General features: G+C 56.8%; 1 protein-coding gene across 14 annotated transcripts in view; it reads left to right on the top strand.

Moving 5' to 3' along the window:
* Positions 1-22,167, top strand: part of PLEKHG3 (pleckstrin homology and RhoGEF domain containing G3) — a 42,822-nt gene extending 20,655 nt beyond the window's left edge. For 2 of the 14 annotated variants that reach the window (XM_067028324.1, XM_067028333.1), the window contains exons 2-19: positions 6,556-6,939; positions 8,115-8,212; positions 9,373-9,442; positions 9,716-9,762; positions 9,871-10,021; positions 10,114-10,245; positions 10,469-10,651; positions 10,863-10,955; positions 11,214-11,300; positions 11,521-11,554; positions 11,902-11,997; positions 14,433-14,522; positions 14,981-15,019; positions 15,457-15,476; positions 15,858-16,250; positions 16,716-16,829; positions 18,950-20,342; positions 20,783-22,167. In XM_067028324.1, the coding sequence (XP_066884425.1) occupies positions 6,595-6,939; positions 8,115-8,212; positions 9,373-9,442; positions 9,716-9,762; positions 9,871-10,021; positions 10,114-10,245; positions 10,469-10,651; positions 10,863-10,955; positions 11,214-11,300; positions 11,521-11,554; positions 11,902-11,997; positions 14,433-14,522; positions 14,981-15,019; positions 15,457-15,476; positions 15,858-16,250; positions 16,716-16,829; positions 18,950-20,342; positions 20,783-21,522 (4,125 nt within the window). In that variant the 5' untranslated portion in view covers positions 6,556-6,594 and the 3' untranslated portion in view covers positions 21,523-22,167. Of the gene's footprint in view, positions 1-1,799; positions 1,939-3,109; positions 3,195-6,555; positions 6,940-8,114; positions 8,213-9,372; positions 9,443-9,715; positions 9,763-9,870; positions 10,022-10,113; positions 10,246-10,468; positions 10,652-10,862; positions 10,956-11,213; positions 11,301-11,520; positions 11,555-11,901; positions 11,998-14,432; positions 14,523-14,980; positions 15,020-15,456; positions 15,477-15,857; positions 16,251-16,715; positions 16,830-18,949; positions 20,343-20,782 lie in introns of those variants that run through there. The other 12 variants (XM_059059058.2, XM_067028326.1, XM_067028325.1 and 9 more) reach the window with 11 other exon arrangements.
* Positions 22,168-25,244: the final 3,077 nt, after the last annotated feature.

Below are 25,244 nucleotides of genomic sequence, written 5' to 3'. Positions count from 1 at the left end.
ACTTAGTGGCTTAAAACAGCACACATTTATTATGTTATAGTTCTAGAGGTCAGACGTCAGTCTGGGCCTGCATGGCTATGTTCCTTCTGGAGGTTCCAGGGAAAAATTTGTTCTCTTGTCCTTTCCAGCTTCCCGAGGATGCCTAGATCCTTTGACTTGGGGTCCCTTTTCTCCATCTACAAAGCCAGCAGCCTAGCATCTACCAACCTCTCACTCTCTGTCCCTCTGCTTTTGCTGTCACATCAACTTCTGACTCCTGCTGCCTCCCTTTCATAAGGACCCTTGTGATTACATCAGACCTACCCACATAATCTAGGACAGTCTTCCCCATCTCAAGATCCTTAACTTGATCACATCTGCAAATTTCATTTGCCATATAAGGTAACGTGCATAGGCTCCTTATATCCAGGGATGAGGATGTGGATATTCTTGGGGGAGAAGCATTATTCAGTCTGCAATAGTGTGTGTGTTGGATGGGTTGGTGGTGGTTGGGGAGGCCTTTCTGAGGGAGATGATTTGACCAAATTTGTGTAGGGAGAGAATGTCTGGGACACCCTCCAGGTCTGAGAAACAACGTGGGCAGCTGTTGAGCTTGTGGGTGGTGGGGACAGTGAGGTGTGGGTGAGTGGTCCTCCCACTGAAACAAGATGCCAGGGGCTTTCCTTTCCTTCCAAGGCTAGGCCAAGGGAGTTTTTTGGACTTCAGTCTGTATGTCCAGATTCCCTCCCAGAATTCAGGTGGGAAGGCCCCATTGGCAACCAGAGCCTTTCCTTCCTAGCAGCTGGCTCAGCCACCCTTGGTGGCCCCTGCTATTCCTGGGTGGTGGGAAAAGGAATTCACGAGGGAAAATGAATTTGAGCCAGCTGGCCTGGGTTTAGGTGGCCCAGAAACCCTGGTCACACTGTTCGCACAGCCTCTGTGGCAGTCACGTTGCTCACATTGAACACAGTCAGTCCTTAGGGAGCCTTCCCTTGTCCTCCCTTAGGGTACTTAGGGCCCCTTTGTCTCTGGGGAGGGACAAGAGGGTCAGAAGGAGAGGGGCAAAGGCCAGACCCTCTCAGGGATCCTCCCCATCCTCAGGAAAGCCTCGATGGTGTGGTGAGAGGTGTCCTCAGCTGGTATGACCTCACCCAGCTCTGCTCACCATCTGCCGACCGGGGGAGCCGTAGGAACAGACCCCAGAGAGCCCAGTTTCTGTGGCAACAGTGCTGGGCAGCAGCGTGTCTGGAGTGGTGCTGAGCTGGATGTGTGTGTGCGCGCGTGTGCGTGTGCGCGTGTGGGTGCGCGCGCGCACGTAGAACACAGCTGGGCTCAGGATCTCAGGGTGAGATCTCTGTGGAAGTTCACATTGCTCCCGCCTTGTTTGTCTGGAAAAGCTGTAGCTTTTCTCTCTGGCTTCCTTCTGGTACCCTCTCTGAGCAGATTCTGACAGTGCAGTTGAGGGGTTAGGGGAAAAGTCAAAGGCCTGTGGCTGCCCCTGTTTGGAGAGCCTTTGGAATATCTAGCAGGTGTCGGTAGTTGGGAGATGAAGGAAAGTCAGGAAGGAGGGCCGCGCAGCGTGCAGCCCCCCGAGGAGGGAAGGACTTGGCCCGCTTGCCAGTACCCGGTGATTCCCTGGACTTTGGAGCAGCTGCCTTTGGGGGAGACCCCTCTCTCTGTTCCTGCCCGCCTCCAGAGCAGGTGTGGCGCTCCACCTCTCGGGTGTGGGGCAAAGTGGGGTAGGTGAAAGGATGACATCAGCCGCCTCCGCACCTGGACCCAGCCTCTCTGAACCAAAATATTTTCTGGGGCGTTTCCAGAGCGCCGGCCTGCACAGCTTCCTCCTGGTCTCCTGCCTTCTCAGCCCGCTAGCCCCCGAGGGAGGGCCGGAAGGGAGTGTTGCTGAGTCCTGGGGACTCCTTAGGACCAGAGAAGCAGAGGTTCTCCGGAAGGTTCCAGGTGAGTTCCCCTCTGGGACCGTTCTTTCTGAAGCTGGGGGTGGACTCAGGGAACAGGGTGCTACTGCCTCAGTGACAAGAGGCCTGAAGACAGAGCATGGGGGTTATGGTGGGGTTTGGATGGTCATTTTTTTCTGTTGGAGGGAGGAGGCTAGGTCAGATCGGGCGCATGGTGCTGAGGCCTCGTGGGGGAGGAGGAGGATGTGGGACTTGGCCCCCGTCAGCTGTGCTTGGGAATCCAAGGGGCCTGCTGCAGCCTGCTTGCGTTCCTGCCCGGGGATGTTCAGGGAAGGTCCCCGTTGGTGGAGCCAATAACCTGGAGAGGTGTGGGTGGAGGAAGGGTGTGGATTAAACTTAGAAAAAGTTAAAAAAAAAAAAAAAAAAAGAAAAAAAAAAGGGAAACTGATCTCCCTTCCTCTCCTGCGCCCCGACCCTTAAAGGTGCACGTCCGAGCGGCTTATTGGGACCATCAGAAAGGTCTTACGAGACCCTATCAAAGAGAGCTTCCCAGGTGTGGGAGATACAGAGTTTTCTAGAAGACTGACTCACTGACTGATGATTGACTGGATTGATTTGTGTTGAAAGATGGAAGAGGTCACTGCGGAGCGATACTTAGGGAACTGGAGACTAGTGTGACAGAACGGGGTGGGCGTGGGCATCTGACTTGGGGCTTGGCTGCTGTCTGTTAACTTTCTCTAGGCACCCACTGCCCCAGCGGACGGTGTCTTCCAAGATGAGTTTGAAGACCTGAGTTCTAATCTTGGCTTTGGGGTGAATCTTACCATATGGGGTGATGCTCCATGGAGAGGCAGGAAAGATTGCCTCCGCCCAGGGACATGTGGGCTGGTGCTTCCGCCGTCTCTGTGGGAGCCTGAACTACGCACACAGTAATGGTTGGATTGGGCTTTTAGGACCGGAGTGCACTCACGTTAGGTGTGAGGTCTCTTTTCCCTCTCTATCTAATGGTGTCTGCTAACAGTCCCACTTGGACTCTGCCTTGTCTGTTCTCACTGCCCCATTTGCTGTTCAGCCCTCCGTTTCTGGGTCTCTGTGTTCTTTTCCAGCAAGTCCTCCTGCCCAGGAGAGAGAGAGAGAGAGCGCGCCTCGTGATTCTAGGTCTCCTGGTCACTGTAGGGCTTCTGTTATCGTCCGAGCAGTTACAGTCCGATCGCGATGCCCTCCTGCTTCTTCCCCTCTCCATGACCTGCAGTCCTTTGACCTGGAATCTGTATTTTTCTACGTTGTTCCAACGAAAGGGTAAATGGGCAAATGTCACATAGTAGGAGGTCTAGAGATAGCCTTAAGGAATCTTAACTCTTTTTTTTTTTTTTTTTTAACCTCTATTGGCCTTTGTGGGATAAGTGAAATGTCATGTTAAAAGCCCTGACCTTGGGCTTCCCTGGTGGCGCAGTGGTTGAGAGTCCGCCTGCCGATGCAGGGGATGCAGGTTCGTGTCCTGGTCTGGGAGGATCCCACGTGCCGCGGGGCGGCTGGGCCTGTGAGCCGTGGCCGCTGAGCCTGCGCATCTGGAGCCTGTGCTCCACCACGGGAGAGGCCACAACAGTGAGAGGCCCACGTACCGCAAAAAAAAAAAAAAAAAAAAAAGCCCTGACCTTTATGTCTTAATATGTCCCCCATGGCTTATGCTGAGGCAAAGCCATTGCATCCAGGACTGTGACTAATCCTTTGCTGTGGTTCTAGCTGGTGTGAAATCCATCAGGGAGGCAGCCAGCAGTGGGCAGGGGCAGGAGAGCATGCACACTGAAGCCTGAGTGCCTGAGTCCAAATCCAAGCTCTACCACATGCTACTTCTGTGGCCTCAGTTCCTGCATCTGTAAAATGGGGATAATAATAGGACTGACCTCATAGAAATGTTATGAGATAAAAAGGTCTTGTTATGTCTACAGCACTTGGAACATTTTTAGCTGTTAGTCATTATGCTTTCTTTTAACCCCAGGAGGATTTGGGCATGGGCACTACTTTGAAAACATGAGCTTGGTTTGCAGGCAGATGTCTGTGTGCAACCAGAGAAAATTTCTCCAAGTAGAAAAGATGTTTTAGCTCCTGGGCTTTTGAAGTGTGCTTATGTTGCACCCTATGGCAATGGGGCCCCTAAAGAGTGACCCTCAGAAGGTACCCTTTAGAGATAAATCTCCCTGAGAGTGTGCATGTAGGGGGGGTGGGCTGTGACCAGTCCTTCACTTTAAGGCTGTGACCTGGCCATCTGTGAAATCCATTAGGGACTTGGGCCTTTTCCGTTTAGCATCCCCATAGGGGCTGACTGATCCCAGGTTTGATCTGGGAAAGGTCTTAGGCCATAAGTCCCTACCCCATTGTTCTGGTTGGGACTGACAGGCCTGGGGGGCTGAGGGGGAGAAGGGGTGGAGGGGCTGGGGTGTGCCTGACAGTGCACGTTCTTTGAAGGACACCAGAGTCCCACAGGGCTGGGGTTAAGGGCTGGGGTGGAGTTTGGGTCTTTGTCTCTCTTTGTACTGAAATGACACGCCACCGTTGGGTAGAAATGACTAGCTGGTTAATCTTAAAAGGCTCTTTTGAGGAGGTAGGAAAAAGCAGCGGTGCTGCATTTCCCAAGGGGCTCTCCTCTGAGATGCTCAGTTTCACCAAGATGATCCTGTTAATTAATCCTTTCATTGCACCTGGAGGGAGGGAAAACGCTGGACTGGCCCCAGTGCTGCCACTGTGTCCTCATCTGCAAAATGAGAGGCTCACATAGAGCACCTTGGAGGTGACCTCGTCCCCCAGCTGAGACATGCAGTGAGAAACTGCTGTGCTTGAGAGGGTCCTTGCTGGGCTAGCATGCATGGCAAACAGGTCTCAATTCTCCTGACTTTAGCTCAGTAGTAGTACATTATCCATTTGCCAGATCACCTTTTAAGGCACCTGCCCTTAGGTCACTTACAGCCTAGGGCAGGGGGTCTCACACAGAGAGTGCTACAGTAGGGGTACCCCTGGGGTGCTGTAAGAGTACAAAGGGGCCCCCAGGTTTGGTTTCTGGGGATGCATGGGGGGTGGCTTCTGAGACCCAAGGGTTGGTATAAGTGACACAGGTTGGGGGGCCGTATGGCATGGGGTGGATGGGGAGGAAGTAATGGCCAGGCAGAGAGAACATTTGCCAAAGCCAGAGCCCAGGGGTGCTGGCACAGGTAGGGACACTGGTTTCAGGTCGGGGCACAGGCACAGAAAACCGGGGGCAAATTCAAGGCTGCCAGAGTGATGGTACCTTCTAGACCCTTCTCCTCATAGCTCTAGCCTGTGATCTATCTAGTAGCTTCTGATCCTTAGAACTAGGGGTGGAAGTCTTTGGGGCAGTTGAGGTGAGAGGGATGCTCTAGAACATTTTTCCTGTGGAAACAGCAATCAAATGAACATTCTGGAAAGTGGTGTTGGTGAGCTCTGGTGCTCTGGGATGGGGTTGGAGTGTCCTTGACCTTCCCAAAGCCCACAGCCGCCACCCCACCTCCACAGACTTGCTGCTCCAGGCTGGCCTACCTGTGAGCCACACCATCTGCTTAGGGAATAAAGTCCACCTGAGGCTATGTTTGCCTCACCCGCGAGCAGTTTCCTGCTTGCTGTGCTGCCCTGATCTAGATCTAGCTGTGCTGAAGGGAACTTAGGGAGACTCACCCGTGGCTCAGCCCTGGGGAATTTCCTGTGCCCCTGGAGCCAGGGTGAGTCAGGGACCTGTACAAGGGGCTGGAGCTGGGGGCAGGGCAGGTAATGTGGGTTCAGCCTTTGTATCATCTCCTCTGCCTTCTCCGTCAGTATCCAGAAGGTTTCAGGTTCATGGTGAAGCCCCTGGTGGCCCCAGAGATTCTGCGATCCTGGGGAGCATCTTACCCTCTGGCACGTCGATTGTTAAGACAATCGGACAAGGAATTGTTAAGACAATTCCTTGACAGGTGGACACTTGGGAAGTGCTTTTTGACAGCTGCCATTATTATCACTGTTTTGATGTTTATGGAGCCGTTGCTCTGTGCTGGGCACCAGGCTCAGAGCTGTACATCCAGCAGGTCACTGCATCTTCGGGGGCATGGCCCCAGCGTAGGTGGCGAGGAGCTGAGGCTCTGGGAAGCTCGGTACTTTGCTGGAGCAGAGGCACGGGGCTTCGGATTCCATCACAAGGCACCCCGGACCTTCGCTCTGGCAGAGATGCCCTCTTTCCTTTTCTGGGGCCTCAGCTTTCTAAGCCCTTTATTGTTACTGGATGTGGTCCACCTTTCGTCCACCGTGGGAAAGACGGAGGTGGAGCTGTTGCAGTCAGGCAGGAATGTCACTTGGGCATCCTTGCAGATGCTCATACAGTCTGAAGGCAGGGGCCTCCTTGAGATTCAGAGCTGTTGCTTTTATAATTGTGGTAAAATACACATAACATAAAATTCTCATTTTTAAGTGTTCAGAGGTATTAAGTACATTCCCATTGTTGTGCATCCATCGCCTCCAGCCATCCGTAGAACTTTCATTATCTTGCAAAACTGAAACTCTGTATCCATTAAACAGTAACTTCCCATTCCCTTCTCCCCCAGCCCCTGGCATCCACCCTTTCACTTTATGTTTCTGCAAGGATTCCAGAGGTTTGCCCTTTGTCTGTCCCGCCCAGAACCTCCCCGGAGCGCCCCCACCAGGCAGCAATGCCAGGATGCCCGTCTCTGCCTCGCTCCACCAAGATGGCAGCCAGGAGCGGCCGGTGAGCCTGACTTCCACCACCTCCTCGTCAGGCTCCTCCCGTGACAGCCGCGGGGCCATGGAGGAGCCCAGCGGCTCCGACGCTTCGGCCGAGAACGGGGCGGGCTCCCCGCGCGGCCGGCGTCTCCCCAACAACAACAACTCCAGCAGCTGGCTGAGCATGAGGGGCTCCCTGTCCCCTTTCAACAGCCGGGCGTCGGTGGCGCCTGCGCACAAGCTCAGCTACGTGGGTCGAGTAGTGCGGGAAATCGTGGAAACGGAGCGCACGTACGTGCAGGACCTGCGCAGCATCGTGGAGGTGAGGCTCACCCCTCGCCCCTCCGCGGGGCTTTGGAGCTAAGGTTGGGAGGGGACGCCCCTCTCCTCTGGGGCTGGGGCTGGCCTCTGGCTTCGGGTGGCCCAGCTCTCGCGCATAAACCTCCTTCCTCCCAGGGAAGGAAAGTTGTTCCTGACATGTTTGTCTCCAGGAGCTGCTTCCCATGGAGTAGTGGGGAGGCCTCACGGCTCTGGCCCCGGGAAGCCGCTGGCTGCTCATGCTGCCTTATGACTTGGGGTCCAATCAGTAGCTTGGGCCAGCAGAACTTCCTGCAGATGCTCGGGGCGTAGGCACCCTTGATAGGGAGCGCGGCGACAAATGTGCTTCGCGGAGACTGAACCGCAGTGAAGAAACTGTCTCTGGACCCCACCCGGCCTGCGCCCAGATTCCTACCCTGTTGTTTCCTGCTTACGGGGTCTTGGGCACCTGCGTAAACCACCCTCACAGCGCTCAGCCTCAGGTTCCTCATCCATAAATTGAAGATGCAGGGCCTCGCAGGGCCATGTACGTGTGCTTCACACTGGGAGGCACACTGGAGGAGGTGACTGTGTGTGTGAGGGAGCTCTCTGCCCTTCGGAGGGAGGTGTATGCATTTCCTAGGCCTGCCTAGCAGACACCCACAAACTGTGGCTTAAGGCTCATTCGTTTATCCTGTCCTAGTTTATGAGGCCAGAAGTCAAAACTCAAGATGCTGGCAGGGTTGGTTCCTTCTGGAAGCTCTGAGGGGGAGGGAATGCGTTCCAGGGCTCTCCTAGCTCCCAGAGGTTGCTGGCAACCCTTGGTGTTCCTTGGCCTGTAGACGTATCACCCCAATTTCCACCCCCACCTTCACATGGTCTTCTCTGTGTCCTCTTATAAGGATACCAGTCACTGAATTTAGGGCCCACCCTAAATCCAGTATGGTATCATCTCAAGGTCCTTAATTGTTACATCTGCAAAGACCCTATTTCCAAATAAGATCACATTCTAAGGTTCCAAGTGGATATTAATTTTGAGGGGGAATTATCCAACCCAGTACAGCAGGTGATGTCTGTGAAACTGTGTCACAGCTGTAACATGCAGTACAGGAATGAGGTGGGGCTGGGGGAGAAGAGGGGAGAGGGGAAGGGACAGGATCGTGCCTGGGGGGCTGGGCCCTGACGCCTCACTCCACGCAGGACTACCTCTTGAAGATCATTGACACGCCTGGGCTGCTGAACCCGGAGCAAGTCAGTGCCCTCTTTGGGAACATAGAAAGCATCTACGCACTGAACAGGTATGGAGCGGGCCTGACACGCACCATGTTCTTCTGCCTGTGAGGCCCATCTCAGGGCCTAGGGAGGAGCCCCGGATGTCCATGGTCTCGTGGGCTGTGACCCGTGGGCCAGGGTCTGATCTCTGAGGGTGGGGAAAGGTGGTCCATCCCTGTACAGTGGTATAGTTAGCTCCCTGCAGGAGAGAGGGCCTGTGGGACCATGTGCCCTGGGGCTGATGTGCTTCCTATCAGGCAGGGGAGCTCATTTGAGGCCGTGTTCATGTTGGGTCCAGCCTGGGCCAGTGCCCCTCAGGGGACTGCTGAACCCTTGCACGTGATGCTCTCCCCCTTGTCCCTTTGTGGCCCCTTTGTCCCTCTCCTCTTGGTCCCCCAGTGCAGATCTCTTCGTTTCTTCTCCACCTTCCCACTGATTCCGTGGGAAGTCGGGGCTCCCTGGAGGTGATCTGACCCATTAGGGGAACACACAAGCCAGGCAAAACGTGATGAGGGAGGCCTAGCGAGGCCTGGCAAGGGGCTGCTTCAGGGCAAAGGGGCTCCACGAAGATCACACAGGAGTGGCTCCCGGGGCCCCCAGACTCCCCAGAGAGAGGGCACTGGTCAAGAGGAGCAGAGCTTGTGGGGACAGCATTGATAGGACAGGAGGAACCTTACCCCAGGCGCCTTAAGATGGGCAGAGAGACTTCCTGCTGGGGGGGTGGCGCGTGGGCAAAGGGGAGCGCGGGGGGGGGGCAGGAGGAGCACTGGGGTTTCCTATAGAGCCCCCACTTAAGAAGAAGCAGTGCTGGGAGACTCACCCTGTCTCTCCCCTTTCCTGCATCCTTCTGAACTGGGGGCCTTGGTTTCTTTGCAAGTTCCCCCTCTCCTTCCCCCTTTAATGTCTGCTTTTGTGTGTTTGACCCCCGCCTGCAGAGGAGCTGTGTCCCCTCCCGAGGTGGGTACTGGTGTCCCTTCTCCCTCTCCTGCTTGTGGAACGCATGGCTCTTTTTTGTCCCCCACCTTTGCAGTGGTGCTGGATACCTTCTGTGTTGGCTGCCCCGGGCAGGGCTCGCTGACACCAGGGCTGGCGTGTGTGTGGGCACCAGGAGGGTGGGGAGGGGGTGTAGTGGTGACTGGAGGCTGCGATCGGTCCGGGGTCTGATGACCATTCTCCCCTTACCCAGCCAGCTACTCAGAGACCTGGACAGCTGCAATAGTGATCCGGTGGCTGTGGCCAGCTGCTTTGTGGAAAGGGTAAGAAGGGCGGGGTCCTTGCCTCCATCCTGCCTTGCTGGGGACCTCTCTCCAGGGGAAGAGCTGAGTGCCTGGCCTCAGATAGGAAGGGCATTTGGGGTGGAACCAGGGGCTGCTGGGTGGATGGCATGTCCGAGACAGATGGGTACAGAGATGGATCTGCAGATGCTCAGGGAGAGTGTGCTCTGGGGGCCAGGGGCATGTGTTTGATGCACCCAGGTTTATAGTCAAACGGGAGTCTCCCTGAAATGACTATTTTTGGTCTTTCTTTAGAGCCAAGAGTTTGATATCTACACCCAGTATTGCAACAACTACCCCAAGTGAGTAATTAGGGTGGAGAGGGGAAGCAGAGCCATTTGGCGAGTCCAGAGCACCCCACCACCCCACTCAGGCCTCCCCCTGGTGACGGTCCCTTCCTCCACTCCCAGCTCAGTGGCCGCCCTGACCGAGTGCATGCAGGACAAGCAGCAGGCCAAGTTCTTTCGGGACCGGCAGGAGCTGCTGCAGCACTCACTGCCCTTGGGCTCCTACCTCCTCAAGCCAGTCCAGCGCATCCTCAAGTACCACCTGCTACTCCAGGTAACCCAAGGGTCCTCCCGAGTACACAGGGGCCCGAGGGAGGGGCAGGGCCCTTGAGTCTGGGCTGCCTAAGCCCCTGTCCTCCCGCACAGGAAATCGCCAAACATTTTGATGAAGAAGAGGACGGCTTTGAGGTGGTAGAGGATGCCATTGACACCATGACTTGCGTGGCCTGGTACATCAACGACATGAAGAGGAGACATGAGCACGCGGTCCGGCTCCAGGTGCTCTGGGGCTGGTAGCTGAAGGGACAGGCAGGGGTGGGGCGGGGTTTGGAAGAGGGAATGTGAGCTGAGGGGTGGTGTCGGTGAGGATGGGCTTCTCTGGGGGGAGCCCTTGGTGCAGCATGTCTCTGCAGAACCCAGGCGGTGGCTCCTGGGGCCCTGGGTGGTCCCCAGCAGGGTCTCGAGCACCCTGACCCTGGGGGTCGGGGATTTGCTGCTGCAGGAGATTCAGTCTCTGCTCATCAACTGGAAGGGGCCAGACCTGACCACCTATGGGGAGCTCGTCCTGGAGGGCACATTCCGCGTGCACCGTGTGCGCAACGAGAAGACCTTTTTCCTCTTTGACAAAGCACTGCTCATCACCAAGAAGCGGGGAGATCACTTTGTCTACAAGGGTCACATCCCGGTAACGAGGCCACCGCCATCTCCTCTGCCCCCTTCCCACCTTCCCGGCGGCCAGGCTCCACTCCGTGTCGTCTCCACCGGGCCCCGGGTTGGTGTGGACGCAGCTCCACCTTTAAAGATTCCTCTCCCTGCCTCCCCAGATGGTCTTGAGGGGCTGGGGCCCCAGGTCGGCTCCCCGCCTCATGCTTGACTGCCCTCTCCCTCTGCCCCAGTGCTCCTCCCTGATGCTGATTGAGAGCACCAGAGAATCCCCGTGCTTCACCGTCACACACTACAAGCACAGCAAGCAGCAGTACAACATCCAGGTGAGGGGCGGGCTGGGGCGCGGCGGGGGACAGAACCCGCCCCCTGCTCGACGGCACGAGCCTCAGAGTCTCCCTCTGGAAGGTAGAGGTTGTTGTGGGCACCTCTCAGGCTTGTGCTGAGGAGTCAAGGTAACCTCACAGAGCCCCCAGCACAGGCCCTCTCTCGCCTCTGCCCTCCTCGGCAGAAGCCCAGTGCACGCTGGATGGCTTCAGGCCTGTCAAGATAACCCCCACTCCCTCTCCCTTGGGTCCTCCCAGGCCAAAACTGTGGAGGAGAAACGGAGCTGGACTCACCACATCAAGAGACTCATCCTGGAGAACCACCATACCACCATCCCCCAGAAGGTGAGTTCCCAGGGCTTCTGATGGGGTACAGGGAGAGGGTCCCTCAGAACCAGCTCCATGGTCCACTGGGGCCTCACCTTCTGGACGTTGGCCCCACTGGACAGTGGGGATCAGTTCAACGGATGCCACGGTCCTCAATGCAGCAAGAGTGAGTCTTTGGGCCGAGGGAGAAACGGCCCGTAGCAAGGTAGCAACGAGGTGGGTTTCCTTTCCCTTCCAGGCCAAAGAAGCCATCTTGGAAATGGATTCCTATTGTAAGTGGACCCTTTCTGCCTGATTTGTCCCTAATGGTGCACATCTCTAGGTCAGACCTGGGGAAGCTTTGCCTGATACTTACATTCCAGAGAGCAGGGAGGATGGAGAAGCTCCTTCTGTCAAAACTGGGGGTGTACTGCAAGACTAGGGCTCAGTACTGCTGGTGGCTCGGACTCTGTGCCTCATGTTCCTGGATGGAAGAGGACGGAAGATAGAAGAGGAGGGAGCTCTGGAGTCTTGTGGCCCCTGGAGCTGGGCTGGGTAGCAGAGTTGTGGTCAGGAATGGGCAGAGTCCACGCCAAGGCTGATGATATCCCAAAGGCCTGGTTGTCTCTCTTGGGTGCAGATCCCAATCGGTACCGCCACAGCCCAGAGCGCCTGAAGAAGGCCTCCCAGGATGAGGTGTCCGCCACCCATGTGCACCAGGGGCACCGGCAGTCTGGTAAGGCAGGGGCTGTATGGAAAGAGAGGCTTCTTTTCAGGACCCTTGACCAGGCGGGGAACCTCCTGCAGCAGCATTTGGGGCTGGCTCTCACCCTCCGGAAATCCTGAGAAAGGGCAGGAGGGAGGAGGGTAAATGGGCGTGTCTGTAGCTTCCTGCCTTCCATCAGGCCCCTCTGGGCCCTTCCTGCCCACCCAAGGCTGGACAGCCCTCCTTTTCCAAGGCCCCCCTTCTTGGGTCCTCTGCCATCAAAACCTCCCTCCTTTGCCACTTAGAATACTGGGAGTCAGCCAGAGTAACGCTCAGATGTCACGGATGGTCCCTAGCCCAGTTCTGGAACAGAGCAGAGGCAGGACGTGGGGAAAATGAGTTAGATTTCAAGTGGCACCAAATCCAGACAGGAAATATTTACTTTGGGTCTCAGGGAAAAGTTCTGCTTTCCTGGGTTTTCTTTCATGACTGAGCTTGCTGCTGTGTACTTGGAGGTATTGGAATGAATCGTCTATTGAAAAGAGAAAACCTTGCTTTTATTCTCGGCTCTGGTAGTGGTGAATGTGTTTTCTGCCTCGGTTTTTACCCTCCCCTTCGGTCAAGGCCCAGGGATGCATTTGGCTTCGGCCAGGCACTTGTCAGACTTACACATGAGGTGGGAGTTGGGGTGAGAACCATCTCAGAGACCCCTAGAGAGAAAGATTCAGGAGTGATGGGAGATGTGTCCTGACTGGGATCCCCACAGTGAGTTGGCTTTGATTGACATGACTCACGGGTCCTCTGAACAGCTGTGTGGATTGATGTATGTATGGGCTTTGGTCTTCTGGAGGGCGGAGCAGAGCAGTCTTTGGAAAGCTTTTGTGTTTTTGTTTTGTTTGGTATTGCTCCTGATGGATCTCGAACCCTAGGCAAACTTGCCATGGTTGCAAAAGTGCTACGGTGCCATATGTTAAAATCCCCAAACTGGCTTGCAGGATCTTAGTTCCCCGACCAGTGATCAAACCCAGGCCCTTGGCAATGAAAGCAGAGTCCTAACCCCTGGACCGCCAGGGAATTCCCCCCTTTCCTTTCTTCTCCTATAATTCTCCTGTCCAACATTCCCCCTTAACTTGCCATAGCTTTGAACTGGAAGCTTCTGACACGTGGAGGTGGTCAGTAAGTGACTGTGGTGATGCTGGTAATAGTAATACTACCTGTCATAACATCAGTTTCCAAACTGCAGCAAGCAAGGCACTCAGGAAATGAGCCGTTTCAGAGCTCAAGTTTCCACAAGGCTGAGATTTTAGCCTGTAAACACCAAGAGTTGGGTTTTGTTTGTTTTCTTGTTTTAGTTTTAATCGTTATGAAACAGACATCTTTCTAAAACACGCTTCGTTCGCTTGAGCCTTTTAAAATAGAGGAGGTCTACACAGTTAAACTTTTCCCTTTCTGGAGTCCGTGTAGCAGCATCCTTGTGGCGTGTGAACAGCTCCATTCTCCGGGGCCTCTGGGGGAGGCGAGGCTGTGGGTTGCCATAGAGACAGCTGGTATTGAGGTGTTGTGTCCATCTTTACACTGAAGAGTGCTCCTTTTCAGTCTTGGCATGCTTTTCTTTAGTAGCCCTTCCTTCTTCAGGCCAGTGGAAGTGCTTTAGGGCCTGCTCTCAGCCATCTACTCTGACTGCCTCTGGGCCTTTTCTGCTTCCTACTTCCAGAGAGCTGGGAAGGACAGATAAGTACACTATATGGATAAGTAAGGTGTTGTTGTCATCATTTGTCACTTATTAAATATTCTTTTATTTATTCTTTTATTTGTTTTGGCTGCGTTGGGTCTTTGTTGCTGCACGTGGGCTTTCTCTAGTTGTGGGGAGCGGGGGTTACTCTTCGTTGTGGTGCGCGGGCTCTTCATGGCTTCTTGTTGCAGAGCACGGACTCTAGGCACTCAAGCTCAGTAGCTGTGGCGCACAGGCTTAGTTGCTCCGCCGCATGTGGGATCTTCCTGGACCAGGGCTCGAACCCGTGTCCCCTGCATTGGCAGGAGGATTCTTAACCACTGTGCCACTAGGGAAGTCCGCTTATTAAATATTCTTGATTACAAGTTTTAAAATGAAAGAGAAGAGCATTTTGTATTTCTCACTTTGAAAACAATTGGATATCTACTTACCTCGATGCAGATAGAGTGTAGGTATGTGTGTGCCCATTCACATTTAGAAAAAAGGTTCTTCAGTTTGCTGTCCTGTCCAGGAACATCTGAGAGACCTCAGTAGACTTTCCTTCTGGCTCCAAGTTTATAGTGGGCCTCCCACTGAATGCAAGTTGGTCAAGGGCAATATGGGCTAAGGGCAAGGTTCTGTAGAGAGGTTCCTTGAGACATGCCTCCCTGTCTCAGGTCTGTCCCCCAAAAAGGCAGGGTGCGAGGTGCTGACACCATCAGCCTAATGGATGTGTTTTGTATTCTGTCCTCAGAGCCTGGTCAGCTCCTGTACAACCGGGCAACACTCCCCAGCAGGCAGCGAGGCTTCACGGTGCCAGGCCTTAAGGGCCATAGAAAGTCGGGTGCGACCTCTGCTTTCCAGCTGGGGTGCTATGAAGGGGCTTGGAGTTGTGTGTAGCTAAGGCGCTTGATGTGCTCCGTGCAGGGAAGGGAGGTGGGGCTTGTGGTGGAGCCAGGGCCCTCAAGAGAGGCTCGTCATTCTGATGGGGGCAGCAGGGGGCTGTGGCCCTGGAGCTGAGGGCCCTGGTCTGTGTGCTAATGCAAGGATGGGGGGCAGGGCTGCTTCTTGGCTGTGGGTCACAGCAGAGTCCCCAGGCGGGTGGGGGCAGTAGCCCGGGCCCTGTCTCCCTGTGGGCTGGTTGCGAGGGCAGCGTCCTTCAGGCCCTCTCGGGCCATGCGGGGGCCCCACTTGGAGTGGACTTTGAGCTGATGATGGGTGTGTGGCGCTGTGAGCGTGGGACGGGGGCCGGGCAGGGCTGCTTCGGGCCTGCTCTGACTGCCCGTTCGCTTTCCTCACCAGAGCCATCCAGACATCTGCTCAGGCAACTCAGTGAGAAAGGTGAGTGAGTGAGGGGTGGACAGGCACCCCCTTTAAGATGCGCTCTAGGGAGGGGGTGAGAGGGGGAAGCCGGCGACCAGCAGGGTGTGGGCGTCGCGGACAGTTCAGGGGGGATTCTGCCTCGTTCTGCCCTGGAAGTGGGCCTCACCCCTTGCTCTCTGGGCTCCCCCTGCACACCTTGCACCCTGTCTCTCTGCCCTTGGGTGACAGCAGGAGCGAGTGACCGTGCCATTCTGCACCCCCGGCTCCCGGTCTGTCAGTCATTCCTTTGAAAGCCCGGGAGACCTGGTGAAGGTTCTGGGAGCAGGAGCCCCTGACGCGGTCTTCCCCGGGGGCTCTGGGCCTCAGGCCTCTGTGAGGGGGCTCTTTCTCCGGGTTACTGATCTCCGCTCCCCCTCCCCTCGCCGCTGTGCCGGGACCCGGTGGTGGCGGAGCAGCCACAGCAGCAGAAATGAAGGTAAGGCCAGGGGCACACGGGACTCTCTGGACAGGTTGGGGGCCAGCCCAGGTCAGCTCCCATCATCTTCATTCACTCAACAAACACCTGTCGAGCACTTACTGTGCACCAGGCTCTGTCATGAGGGTCATGGAGATGAATAAGCCATGGCCCTTGCCCAGGGGACCCTTCTGTACCCTTTTCTTGGAGTGGCACCCTGGTGGTGGCCGGCCCAGCCGGGATCCTCTCATTTTGCCCTCTCCCTGGGGCACGCAGGCCTCTGGATGCTGAGTTCTTGAGCAGACCCCAGTCCCAGCTTCCCGCCTCGAGAACCCCCTGCTTCGCGTGGGAGCCTAGTGGAGACCAGGGGTTGGGTGTCTAGATGTGGCTTTCTCTGTGAAGCCTCCCCAGCCCCACCTGCTGCAGGCGGAGGGGGCTTGCCCAGAGGCCTGTCACGAGGGGGCCTTGTGCTCCGAACAGCATGCGGGCAGTGTTGGCACGCTCCTGGACTTTGGACAGCCCCCCTGTGCCCGAGGCCTGCAGTCGGAGGCTGAAGGGGCTGCCCGGGAGGAGGAGGAGGAGGAAGAGCAGTCCTTTCAGGTCTCTCTGGAGGACCTGGCAGGGTGTGAAGGCAGCGAGAAGGGGGCCAGGCCAGAGCCCCCAGGCGAGGAGGAGGAGGAGGAGGAGAGCCTGGCAGTGGCGGAGCAGGTAGCCGACTTTGCCAGCTCCCTGCTGGCCGCCCTCCACTGCTGGCACTATCGGGCCAACGCTTTACTTTTCTCCCGGGGCGCTATGGTGAGGTGTCTCTTTGATCTCCACCTCCTCCTTGCATGCCCCCTGGCACGCGCATGCCCATTCAAGAGTCCCCTCCCCTGCCCTTCTTACCCCTCCGTCCTTGTTCCTGCCTGCCTGCCTTCAGCACTTCTTAACACCTTGCTCCCCGTCATGCCCTGGTGAGCCCCTGGCATTCGTTGTTCCAGCACTGGGTGCTAACCGGCATGCTACTCGACGGGCATGACTAATGGGGCACGGTGGGGGGAGGGGGAGAGGCCAGCGCACAGGGAGCCGCACGCCTGGCAGGGATTTCTGAGTCCCCAGACCTGGCAGTTCAGGCGGACTCTGGAATGGCTCAGGTCCAATGCTGGATCTCAACGCAGCCCAGCCCCTTTGGGGCTCAGGAGGTGCTGCCAGGGTTGGGATGCAGAAGGGACCAGCTCCCCGTTGTCCTGGAAGCTGATGCCTACCCTCTGCTTGCTGCAGGGGAAGGGGCACAGGGAGCCCGAAGACCCCAAGAGCTGCCGAAGGCCCAGCAGCCGATCTCCAACCACCGCTGAGAAGTGCCTGAGCTTTGAGTCTGTGTCTTCCCTGCCAGAGGTGAGTGGCCAGCAGGCGGAAGGGGGATAGTGCAGAGGCGCCTGAGCCCAGATCTCCAGCTCTGCAGATGGGGCTTTCAGGCCTGGGCTGTCCCGTTGGGCCCATGGGGACAGGGAATTCCCACTCCCTAGGACTCTCGTGCCCTCAGGAAGCCTGTCTGGCCTGTGGGCATGCGGTTTGGTGACCAACAGCCTCTTACTCTGAATTAGAAAAGGTGCCTCTTCCTTTGGGCAGAAGCAGTCTCTGGCCAAGGGGCACAGTTATTGGAAGTGACCAGATTATAGGTCCCCTTGGCCAGACCTCCTTGCATAGAGCATAAAGCTCTGCCCTGCTAGTGTGCCAGACATTTAAATCATGCCTGTCCCACCTGGCAAAGGAGTAAGGTGTTGATATCTACTGGACACCTCCTGTGTGCCTGATGTTTTGTTTCTTCCTTCTGTTTCCTGAGCCAGCTCTACCAGGGAGAACAAGACTCAGGTTAGGTTGACGTGCCTGACATTGCACAGCTTCTAAGGGACAGAGCTCTCAGATTAGACTTGGGTCTGTGACCCACAAGCCTGCACTCTTTTTCCCGCCACCCCATGCCCTCTGGGGGGGTTATGTGGAATGGAGTCCTTTGCTCTCACAGAGTTACAAGGAAAAGTTCATGAGGCTTAGACCCCGGGGTGGGCCTCACAGCCAGGACATTGAGAAGCCTGGGTGACATTGGAAAAGAGTTCAGAATGGTGCTGTCCAGTGACAAATAGAATGTGAGCCTCATGTGTAATTTTATTTATTTATAAACTTTTTATTTGTTTATTTTTTAAAAATTTAATTTTTTTGGCTGCGTTGGGTCTTCGTTGCTGCGTGCGGGCTTTCTCTAGTTGCGGCGAGCAGGCGCTACTCTTCGTTGCGGTGCGTGGGCCTCTCGTAGCGGTGGCTTCTCTTGTTGTGGAGCATGGGCTCTAGGTGCGCGGGCTTCCGTAGTTGTGGCTCCCGGGCTCTAGAGCGCACGCTCAGTAGTTGTGGCGCACGGGCTTAGTTGCTACGCAGCGTGTAGGATCTTCCCGGACCACGGCTGGAACCCATGTTCCCTGCATTGGCAGGCAGATTCCTAACCACTGCACCACCAGGGAAGCCCCCTCATGTGTGATTTTAAATATTCTAATAGTCACATTAAAGAATTATTTAACCCGGTTTTTCCAAACTACTATCATGTCAACATGTAGTGTATTAAAAAGCTATTAATGAGGTATTTTGTACTTTTTCGGTGTGAGGTTTTTGCAACGTGGACTAGCTACATTTCAGATGCTCAGGAGCCACGTGTGGCTGGCAGCCATTGTGTTGGACATTACAGGCCTAGCTCCTGGGTCCCACTGTGCAGATTCTAGACTAGAATGCTTGGAATCAGGTCTGATTCCTCGGGCTATAGAGTGTTATCTTGTGTTCTCCCTAAAGAGTCCTCTGGAAAGCTGCCTGTACTGGCTGGTTTTATGATTCAAATGACCTTCAAGGTGGTCAAGAGAGAGTTGCCAACTTTGCTTCCTTCCTTGCCATCCGCTGCGCACATGCAGAGTCCTGCGCGGGGGCGGAGGCTGGCTGGCAGGAGCCAAATCCCCATCTTTAGCCTCTGACAGGATTCCAGCATGTGGTCCCACTGCCCTCTGGATCCTGATCCACACGGGAGACCCTGGCCCCTCAGGGAAGTTATTGAGGCCCGGGTTTCAACCCAGAACAAACCCCCATGTGGGGAGCTACTGGGGCTTGAGGGAGCCGCCTCCCATCAGGCAGAGGAGTCCTGGTGCCGTGGCTCTGACCCCCATGCTGCATGTTCCCACCTTGGCCCTGTACTTTCCGGGCAGGCTGCCACTGAGAGGTGCCACCACTTTACCCCATCTGCGTTCCTAGAATTTTTCTTGGGTTTGAGAATGTGGGCCCAGCACCCCAGCTGCAGGGTGACTAAGGGACATCCTCTCTCTAAGGACCTGCTGCCCACTCCTGAGTCATGCTCATTCTGATTGCCTGCAGTCCTAAACCGCAGCCCCTCTCACTAGGCTTTGAGCAGGCTGTGCTGTCCCCACATCCCTCCGGGTCACATGAGGGAGGTTTTTGGCTCATATGAGCTCTTTGTGCTCTCCCAGGTTGAGCCAGACCCTGAGTCTGGGACAGAGCAGGAGGTGTTTGCTGCCATGGAAGGTCCCAGGACCGAGGAGATGCCATCAGACACAGAGGCTCCAGAAGTCCTAGAAATGCAGCTTGACACCCACCAGCTGCTGCTGGGACTGGACCCCCCGGGTGACATGGTGGACTTCATGGTGGCCGAGAGCACCGAGGACCCTAAGGTCCTGAGCAGTGAGGACGAGGAGGAGGAGATGGGGGCCGCCCGCGAGCCCGAGAGCCTCCTGCCCCCCTCTGTGCTGGACCAGGCCAGCGTCATTGCCGAGCGGTTCGTCAGCAGCTTCTCTCGGCGGAGCAGCCTGGCACTGGAGGACGGCAAGTCCAGCGGCTTAGGGACCCCGAGGCTGACCAGCCGGAGCAGCAGTGTGATCAGCCTAGAGGACAGTGAGGAGGGTCTGGCCCGACGTGGGGGCGCCACAGACTCCCTGGGTCCTCAGCCCCCTCCAGAGGCGGACGTCAGTACGCGGGTGGCCGCAGAGAGTGAGCCTTTTGTCAACGGGACAGAGCCCCAGAGCCCGGGCTGCTCGGCGGAGCCAGACAGGCCTTCCTGCACGAAGGAATCGAAGCTTTCTTCCCGAGACCGGCTGTTGTTGGACAAAATCAAGAGCTACTATGAAAGTGCAGAGCACCACGATGCAGGCTTTAGTGTCCGGCGCCGGGAGAGCCTCTCCTTCATCCCCAAAGGACTGGTGAGAAACTCGGTCTCCAGAATCAACAGCCTTCCCAGGCCGGACCCGGAGCCAGTGGCTCCGCTGGGGCATAAGAGACAGGTGGGCTCGCGGGCAGCCTCCTGGGCCCGCTTTGACGACCCAGGACCAGGCCAGGCTCGTGCTGGGGACCCAGCTCCCATCACAGATGCTGAGTTCCGCCCGTCTTCAGAAATTGTGAAGATCTGGGAGGAAGTGGAGTCTTCTGAGGGGAGCCCTCGGAAGGGACCAGGCCAAGGCCAGGCCAATAGCTTTGACCTGCACGAGCCCCTCTTCATCCTGGAGGAGCGTGAGCTGGGGGCCATCACTGAGGAGTCGGCTGCTGCCTCGCCGGAGAGTGCCTCCCCCACTGAGCCACCCAGCCCGGCCCACTTGGCCCGGGAGCTGAAGGAGCTGGTGAAGGAGCTGAGCAGCGGCAGCCAGGGGGAGCTGGTGACCCCGCTACACCCCCGCATCCTGCAGCTCTCCCACGTGATGGACAGCCACGTGAGTGAGCGAGTCAAGAGCAAGGTCTACCAGCTGGCTCGCCAGTACAGCCTCCGGATCAAGAGCAAGTCGGTGACAGCCAGGCCACCGCAGCAGTGGGAAAAGGTGGCTGCCACCACCCGCCACCTGCAGCAGGAGGCCGGAGCACCATCTGCGGGCAGAGGTATGAAGGGGGTGGGGCGGAGGGCCCTGCCTGCAAGCCTGGGATGGAAGCACCTTTTAGGAGCCAGCTGGATTCTGGGAAAGTGACCCCCTAAAGGACCTCTACCAAAAAGAGGGCTGGGGCGAGTCCTGGAGCTGGTCTAACGCTCAAGGCCAAGCTCCTCCTGTGGAGCAGAGGGCCTGTGGCCACGGGCCTCTGTTTTCCAGGAGAGCAGAAGCTCTCGTCTCTTCCTTTGACCCCTGACCCCACCCCACCCCCTTTTCTTCATTCTTCCCATTTCCCTTTGGTAAGGGCGCCGTGGATGGTCAGTGAGGTTTCTCTCCCATCACACGCAAAACCCCAGCCTCGCCTGGAAGGGGAGTTGAGGTCAGTCCAGAGCCCTCATGTCCTCTTGCTCCCTCCTGCACCAGGGATTCACGCGGCTCTCTGTCTCCTCACAGGTAAGAGGAAACCAGTGCTGTCTCTCTTCAACCACGAGCAGCCCACGGCCCAGGAACACAGCCCGCCCGAGCCCGGCTCTGCCAGGGAGATATCGCTGCGGCGTTTGTCCTTCAGCCCCTCGGCCACCAGCCCGAGGACCGCCTCGCCTGGGGCCTGGCACATCCCCCGAAGCCCCCTCAGCCCCTTGGACACCGAGACTTTCAACTGGCCCGACGTCCGAGAGCTCTGCTCCAAATATGCCTGCCAGGACGAGGCGCTCCAGGCCAAGGGCAGCCGGCCGCGCAACCTGCCCGTCAACCGGAGCCTCTCGCTGCCGGAGAACATGATGCAGCCGCAGCTGCCCCTGTCGGGGAAGGTGGGCCGCTGCTGCAGCCTGAACTCCAGGAGGGCCCCGGCCGGCCCAGGGGTCACCCAGCCTCAGCCTCTGGCGGGGTCACCCCCAAGCGCGCCGGACGGAGGGGAGGCCCTGTACGTCACCGCAGACCTCACACTGGAGGACAGCCGGCGGATGGTTGTCATGGAGAAGGGGCCCCTGTCCTGCCCCAGCATGGGACTGGAGACAGCCAGCGGGCGGGGACCGAGCTCACCAGCAGCCCAGGCGGGGCAGGGCCCGGAGTTCCAGGAGTGTGCAGAGTATCGGCCTAAAGAAGAGGGTCCCAGGGACCCGGCAGACCCAAGCCAGCAGGGCAGAGTGAGGAGCCTGCGGGAGAAATTCCAGGCCTTGAACTCCACAGGTTGACACTGAGTCCTGGGGGAGGGAGCAGCCGTGCCGAGGGACGGGGAAGGACGGTGGCATCCTCGCTCACAGCCTGGGCTCACCCTGCTCAGCCGAGCCCCACCCGGGGCCCTCAGAAAGGCCGCCCCTGGGAGAGCGCCCTGGGGCACCGGGCAAGGGCCTTCACCTGCCGTGGGCGCGCCACTGACTTGCGAGCCCCTTTGCCCCCCGAGGCCAGTGTGGCCACTTCCCTTGTATATAGTTCTTCTCTAGTAAGAGGCCAAATAGTTAAGCTCATCTCTTCCCAGGGAGAGTGAGCCCTGCTCAGGCCTCCAGTGTTGTCTGGCCGCTGCCAGACTGAGGGCCCACCCAGGGGACACACAGGAGGGTGGCCTGGGGAGGCTTTGCTCTTTAACTGTGCCTTTTCTTAGGAGCCGGGCAGGAACGAGGCCCGTAATTTATTGCCTTCTACCCTGTGGTATGTTGGTGAGCTCGCGTGTGTGTGTGTGTGTGAGTGTGTGTTCTGTTGTTGATTTCCCTCCTGGGAAGAATGTTCGTGGACTCTGTTCAGGTACTTTTGTGGGTTGTCTTGCTGGCCCCGTGGTTGTGACTAATGTACACACATTTCGTTATCTGCCAATGGTGTAATAACCACTGCTGACCAACCAAGCTGTGAGTGGTCTCCTTACTGGCGCCTGGCCGGGCCGGGGAGAGGTGCTCGTGCCCAGGCCTGGCTCAGGGAAGCGGGACGTGGGCTTGTTGCTCCCACAGGTGCTCATTTACAGGTGCTTATTTGCAGCCACGCTCACGAAGCCCGAGGCCCCAGGGGCTGGGGCAGCAGGATGTGTGGGAGGGGACTTGTTCTGCTACGTCTGTTCCCACGGGCTTCTGTCTACCCACAGCCTGGCGTCCTGTCTGGGGTAAGGTCAGGGGGCACCGTGCCAGCCTTTAGCTCTTTTCCCCAGGTGCCAAAGTTGCACTGAAAGGGGGGGGGGCGGTGGAACATTTTTCTAACAGGCAGATATTTCCACATCTGATGCCTTTTATCCTTCTCTCCCTCGCTAGTTCCCAGGAGACATCCTAGGGGGCAAGGATTCTCAACTTGGAGCCTAGAACTATCTTAAGTGGCTGGCAGTATTGGGTGAGGGGTTACAAATGCATTTTTTTCTGGGGTGGAGCCTCATTCTTCATCTTATTCTCAAAAGTGTCTTTGATTCAAAAGGCGTAGGTGTGCCCCCTACTTCTGACTGGGTTTTCTGCCTTTTTTTTCCCCTTGGTGGACCAGCCTTGTTTCACCCTGTTTCTTCTGGCTGGGGCCTGGGAGGAGTGGGGCTACAGGGCCAGGTGGTAGAGCTGTCTTGCAGGTCTTCTGACCTAGGAGGACGGACTCGGCCCGAAGATGGGTCCGCTGAGTCTAATGAGGTCAAGCGAATATCAGAGGCAAGTGGAGGCCTTTCCTGAGCGGAAGCAGGGCAGGGCTGGCCCATGTTCTGCCAGCTGGTCAGAATGGCCTGTGGGCACTTGCACAGGCGCTGAGAGAGCTGGCTCCTACTAGACAAGTCTCTGATTCTGATGAGTAGTCACACACTAGAGTGAGAGTCAGGAGATCCAGCCCTGTGTTTAACTAGCTGGGTCACCTAAACTCATGCTTTTTCCTCCTCTGTAAATTGAAGAAGATGGATGTGTTGTTGCTTCTCAAACTCTCTGACTCAGACTCTTCAGGAGGTGAGGCCTGGGGAGTAGGAGTCAACACCTTCCCCAGATGATCCTTACACAGCCCTCTAGGTTATACCTGGGAACCCTGGACCACCAGCTCAGTGGTTCTTACTGGCTGCCCACTGGCATCATCAGGGGAGGGAAATTTTTGAAAAATGCTGATGTCTAGGTTTCACCCACCCAGACCAATTGAAACTGCACCTCCAGAGATGAACCCCAGGTGTGTGGATTCTGATTTTCAGATCTCTGTCCCGAGCTCCATGGGGAAAGGCCTGCAGCAGGCCCTCGAGACGGTTGAATGCATGAATAAGCGAGCTTTTCTCAGGGTCTCAAGTGAAGCACAGAACCTAGGAGCCAGCAGAGTTGTTCCCATAAGACTCCAAGGACAAGCCAGAGTCTGGCTGTGCCTCTTGTCTCCATGGTGGTCCTGTGTTCACAGATTCTGCCTTGCTCAGTCAACCAGCCCCCTTTGGTCCAGTTCAAAGGGAAACAGGCGAGTCAGATAAACGGAAATATGGAGCGTTATTGATTTATTAGAAAAACTAGTAAATGGGTTTTCTCTGGTTGGTGGAAGCACATTTGAGCAGGTGGAGGACAAGGCCCAGCCGGCCCCAGGGCCAGCCCCAGATTGCATGGTCTGTGCCCAACGGGGCTGCAGTCCTCTGCAGCCACCTCCTCCCTTGCATCCTCCCTGAGCTTACTTGTCCAAGGGACTGAGCCACGGGGTCCTCTGGATCTCTGCCCCCTCCTGCTGAAGGGAGGAGGGCGATCCAGGGCCAGCCTTGGGGACTCTCTTTGCTCTCCGATAGGCAGGAAGAAGGAGTGGGGTGGCGGGGAAGCCGAGCGCCCCCCTCCCAGACCTCCTGTTATGGGTGCTCGTGGCGGGGGGGAGGAAGCTCGAGGACCCTCCTTACCTCCCTCAGCCACAGTCAGTTGAGGTCAGGGGACAAAGGGGAAGGAGAGAGGGAAGGAGGACCACCTGACCATACCCAGAAGGAGCTTCCTCTAAACTGCCCCGGGGAGGAATCCTGGTTTGCTGGTGTGGACTGGAGCTGTTTGGGGATACTGTTAAAGAAAAGAACTACAAAATGGAAAATGTAAGGAGGGAAAAAAGAAACCTTGCCAGGGCACCAGGAGCTTAGCCCCCCAGGTGGCACAGAGTCCCAAAGCTGGGCCCCTGCGGTTTCAGTCCAGTGAGTTGAATGTCTTGGGGCCTGTGTGATGTGGGGGGAGGGATGCGTGGGGAGCTGGCAGTAGATGGTGGGTCACATGCAGCCAGCTGCTGCCCTTGCCCCGTCTGGGGGCCCAGGGGTGGTGAAATCCTAGCTTTTCCTTGAGGCCCTTTCATTCTTGGGACTGTGGAGTTGCTTGCTGAAATTCTTCACTTCAGGTGCTGCTTTGGCACACGTGGAGGGGAGAGGGTGGCCCCTAGTCTCTTGGCTCCCTGAAGACTGGCCCATGGGAACAGTTGAGCAAGGCTCTTGCTGCTATCTGCCCTGGAGCAGGACATGCCCTCAGATGCACCAGAGGCCTTCTGTATTGCCAGGTGAGTGTCATCACCTCACTGCCTCCTGCCTTGGTTTCCCTAGGTATAGAAAGAGGCTGGTGGGTGGTATAGATTAGGTTCCCTGTGGATGCACAGAGGGCCATAGGGTTAGGTTCATAGAGGCCAGATGAAGACCCTGGCTCCAGAGGTGGGACCACCTGTCAGGCTCCAGCAGAGAACTTCCCTTCTGTGGTTCTTGTCTTCTGAAATTGCCTTCCCTTGACACGGTGGTATTGATCTCGAGCACTAAGGGCTCCTGGGAAGGCCTGGTAACTCCAGATGCCCATGCCTGTGGTTTCTGCCTGAGTTTCACCCGCTTCCCGGGGGATCATCTCATTGTGTCTAAGGCTCCTTCCCATGGGGAAGGTGATGGAAATAGCAACTGTTGGCCCCAGGGACCTTCCTGGTCTATCCAGGGGAAATGCCTGCTGCCTGCAACTTAATCCCTCTTTTGGACCTAACCCCAGTTAAGATGCTGGGCTGG

Source organism: Kogia breviceps, chromosome 3, assembly GCF_026419965.1.
Source record: "Kogia breviceps isolate mKogBre1 chromosome 3, mKogBre1 haplotype 1, whole genome shotgun sequence".
In the NCBI taxonomy this organism is placed as follows: domain Eukaryota; kingdom Metazoa; phylum Chordata; class Mammalia; order Artiodactyla; family Physeteridae; genus Kogia; species Kogia breviceps.
The sequence above is the reverse complement of the archived record's forward strand: the minus strand, read 5'-3'. Positions and strand labels throughout refer to the sequence as shown.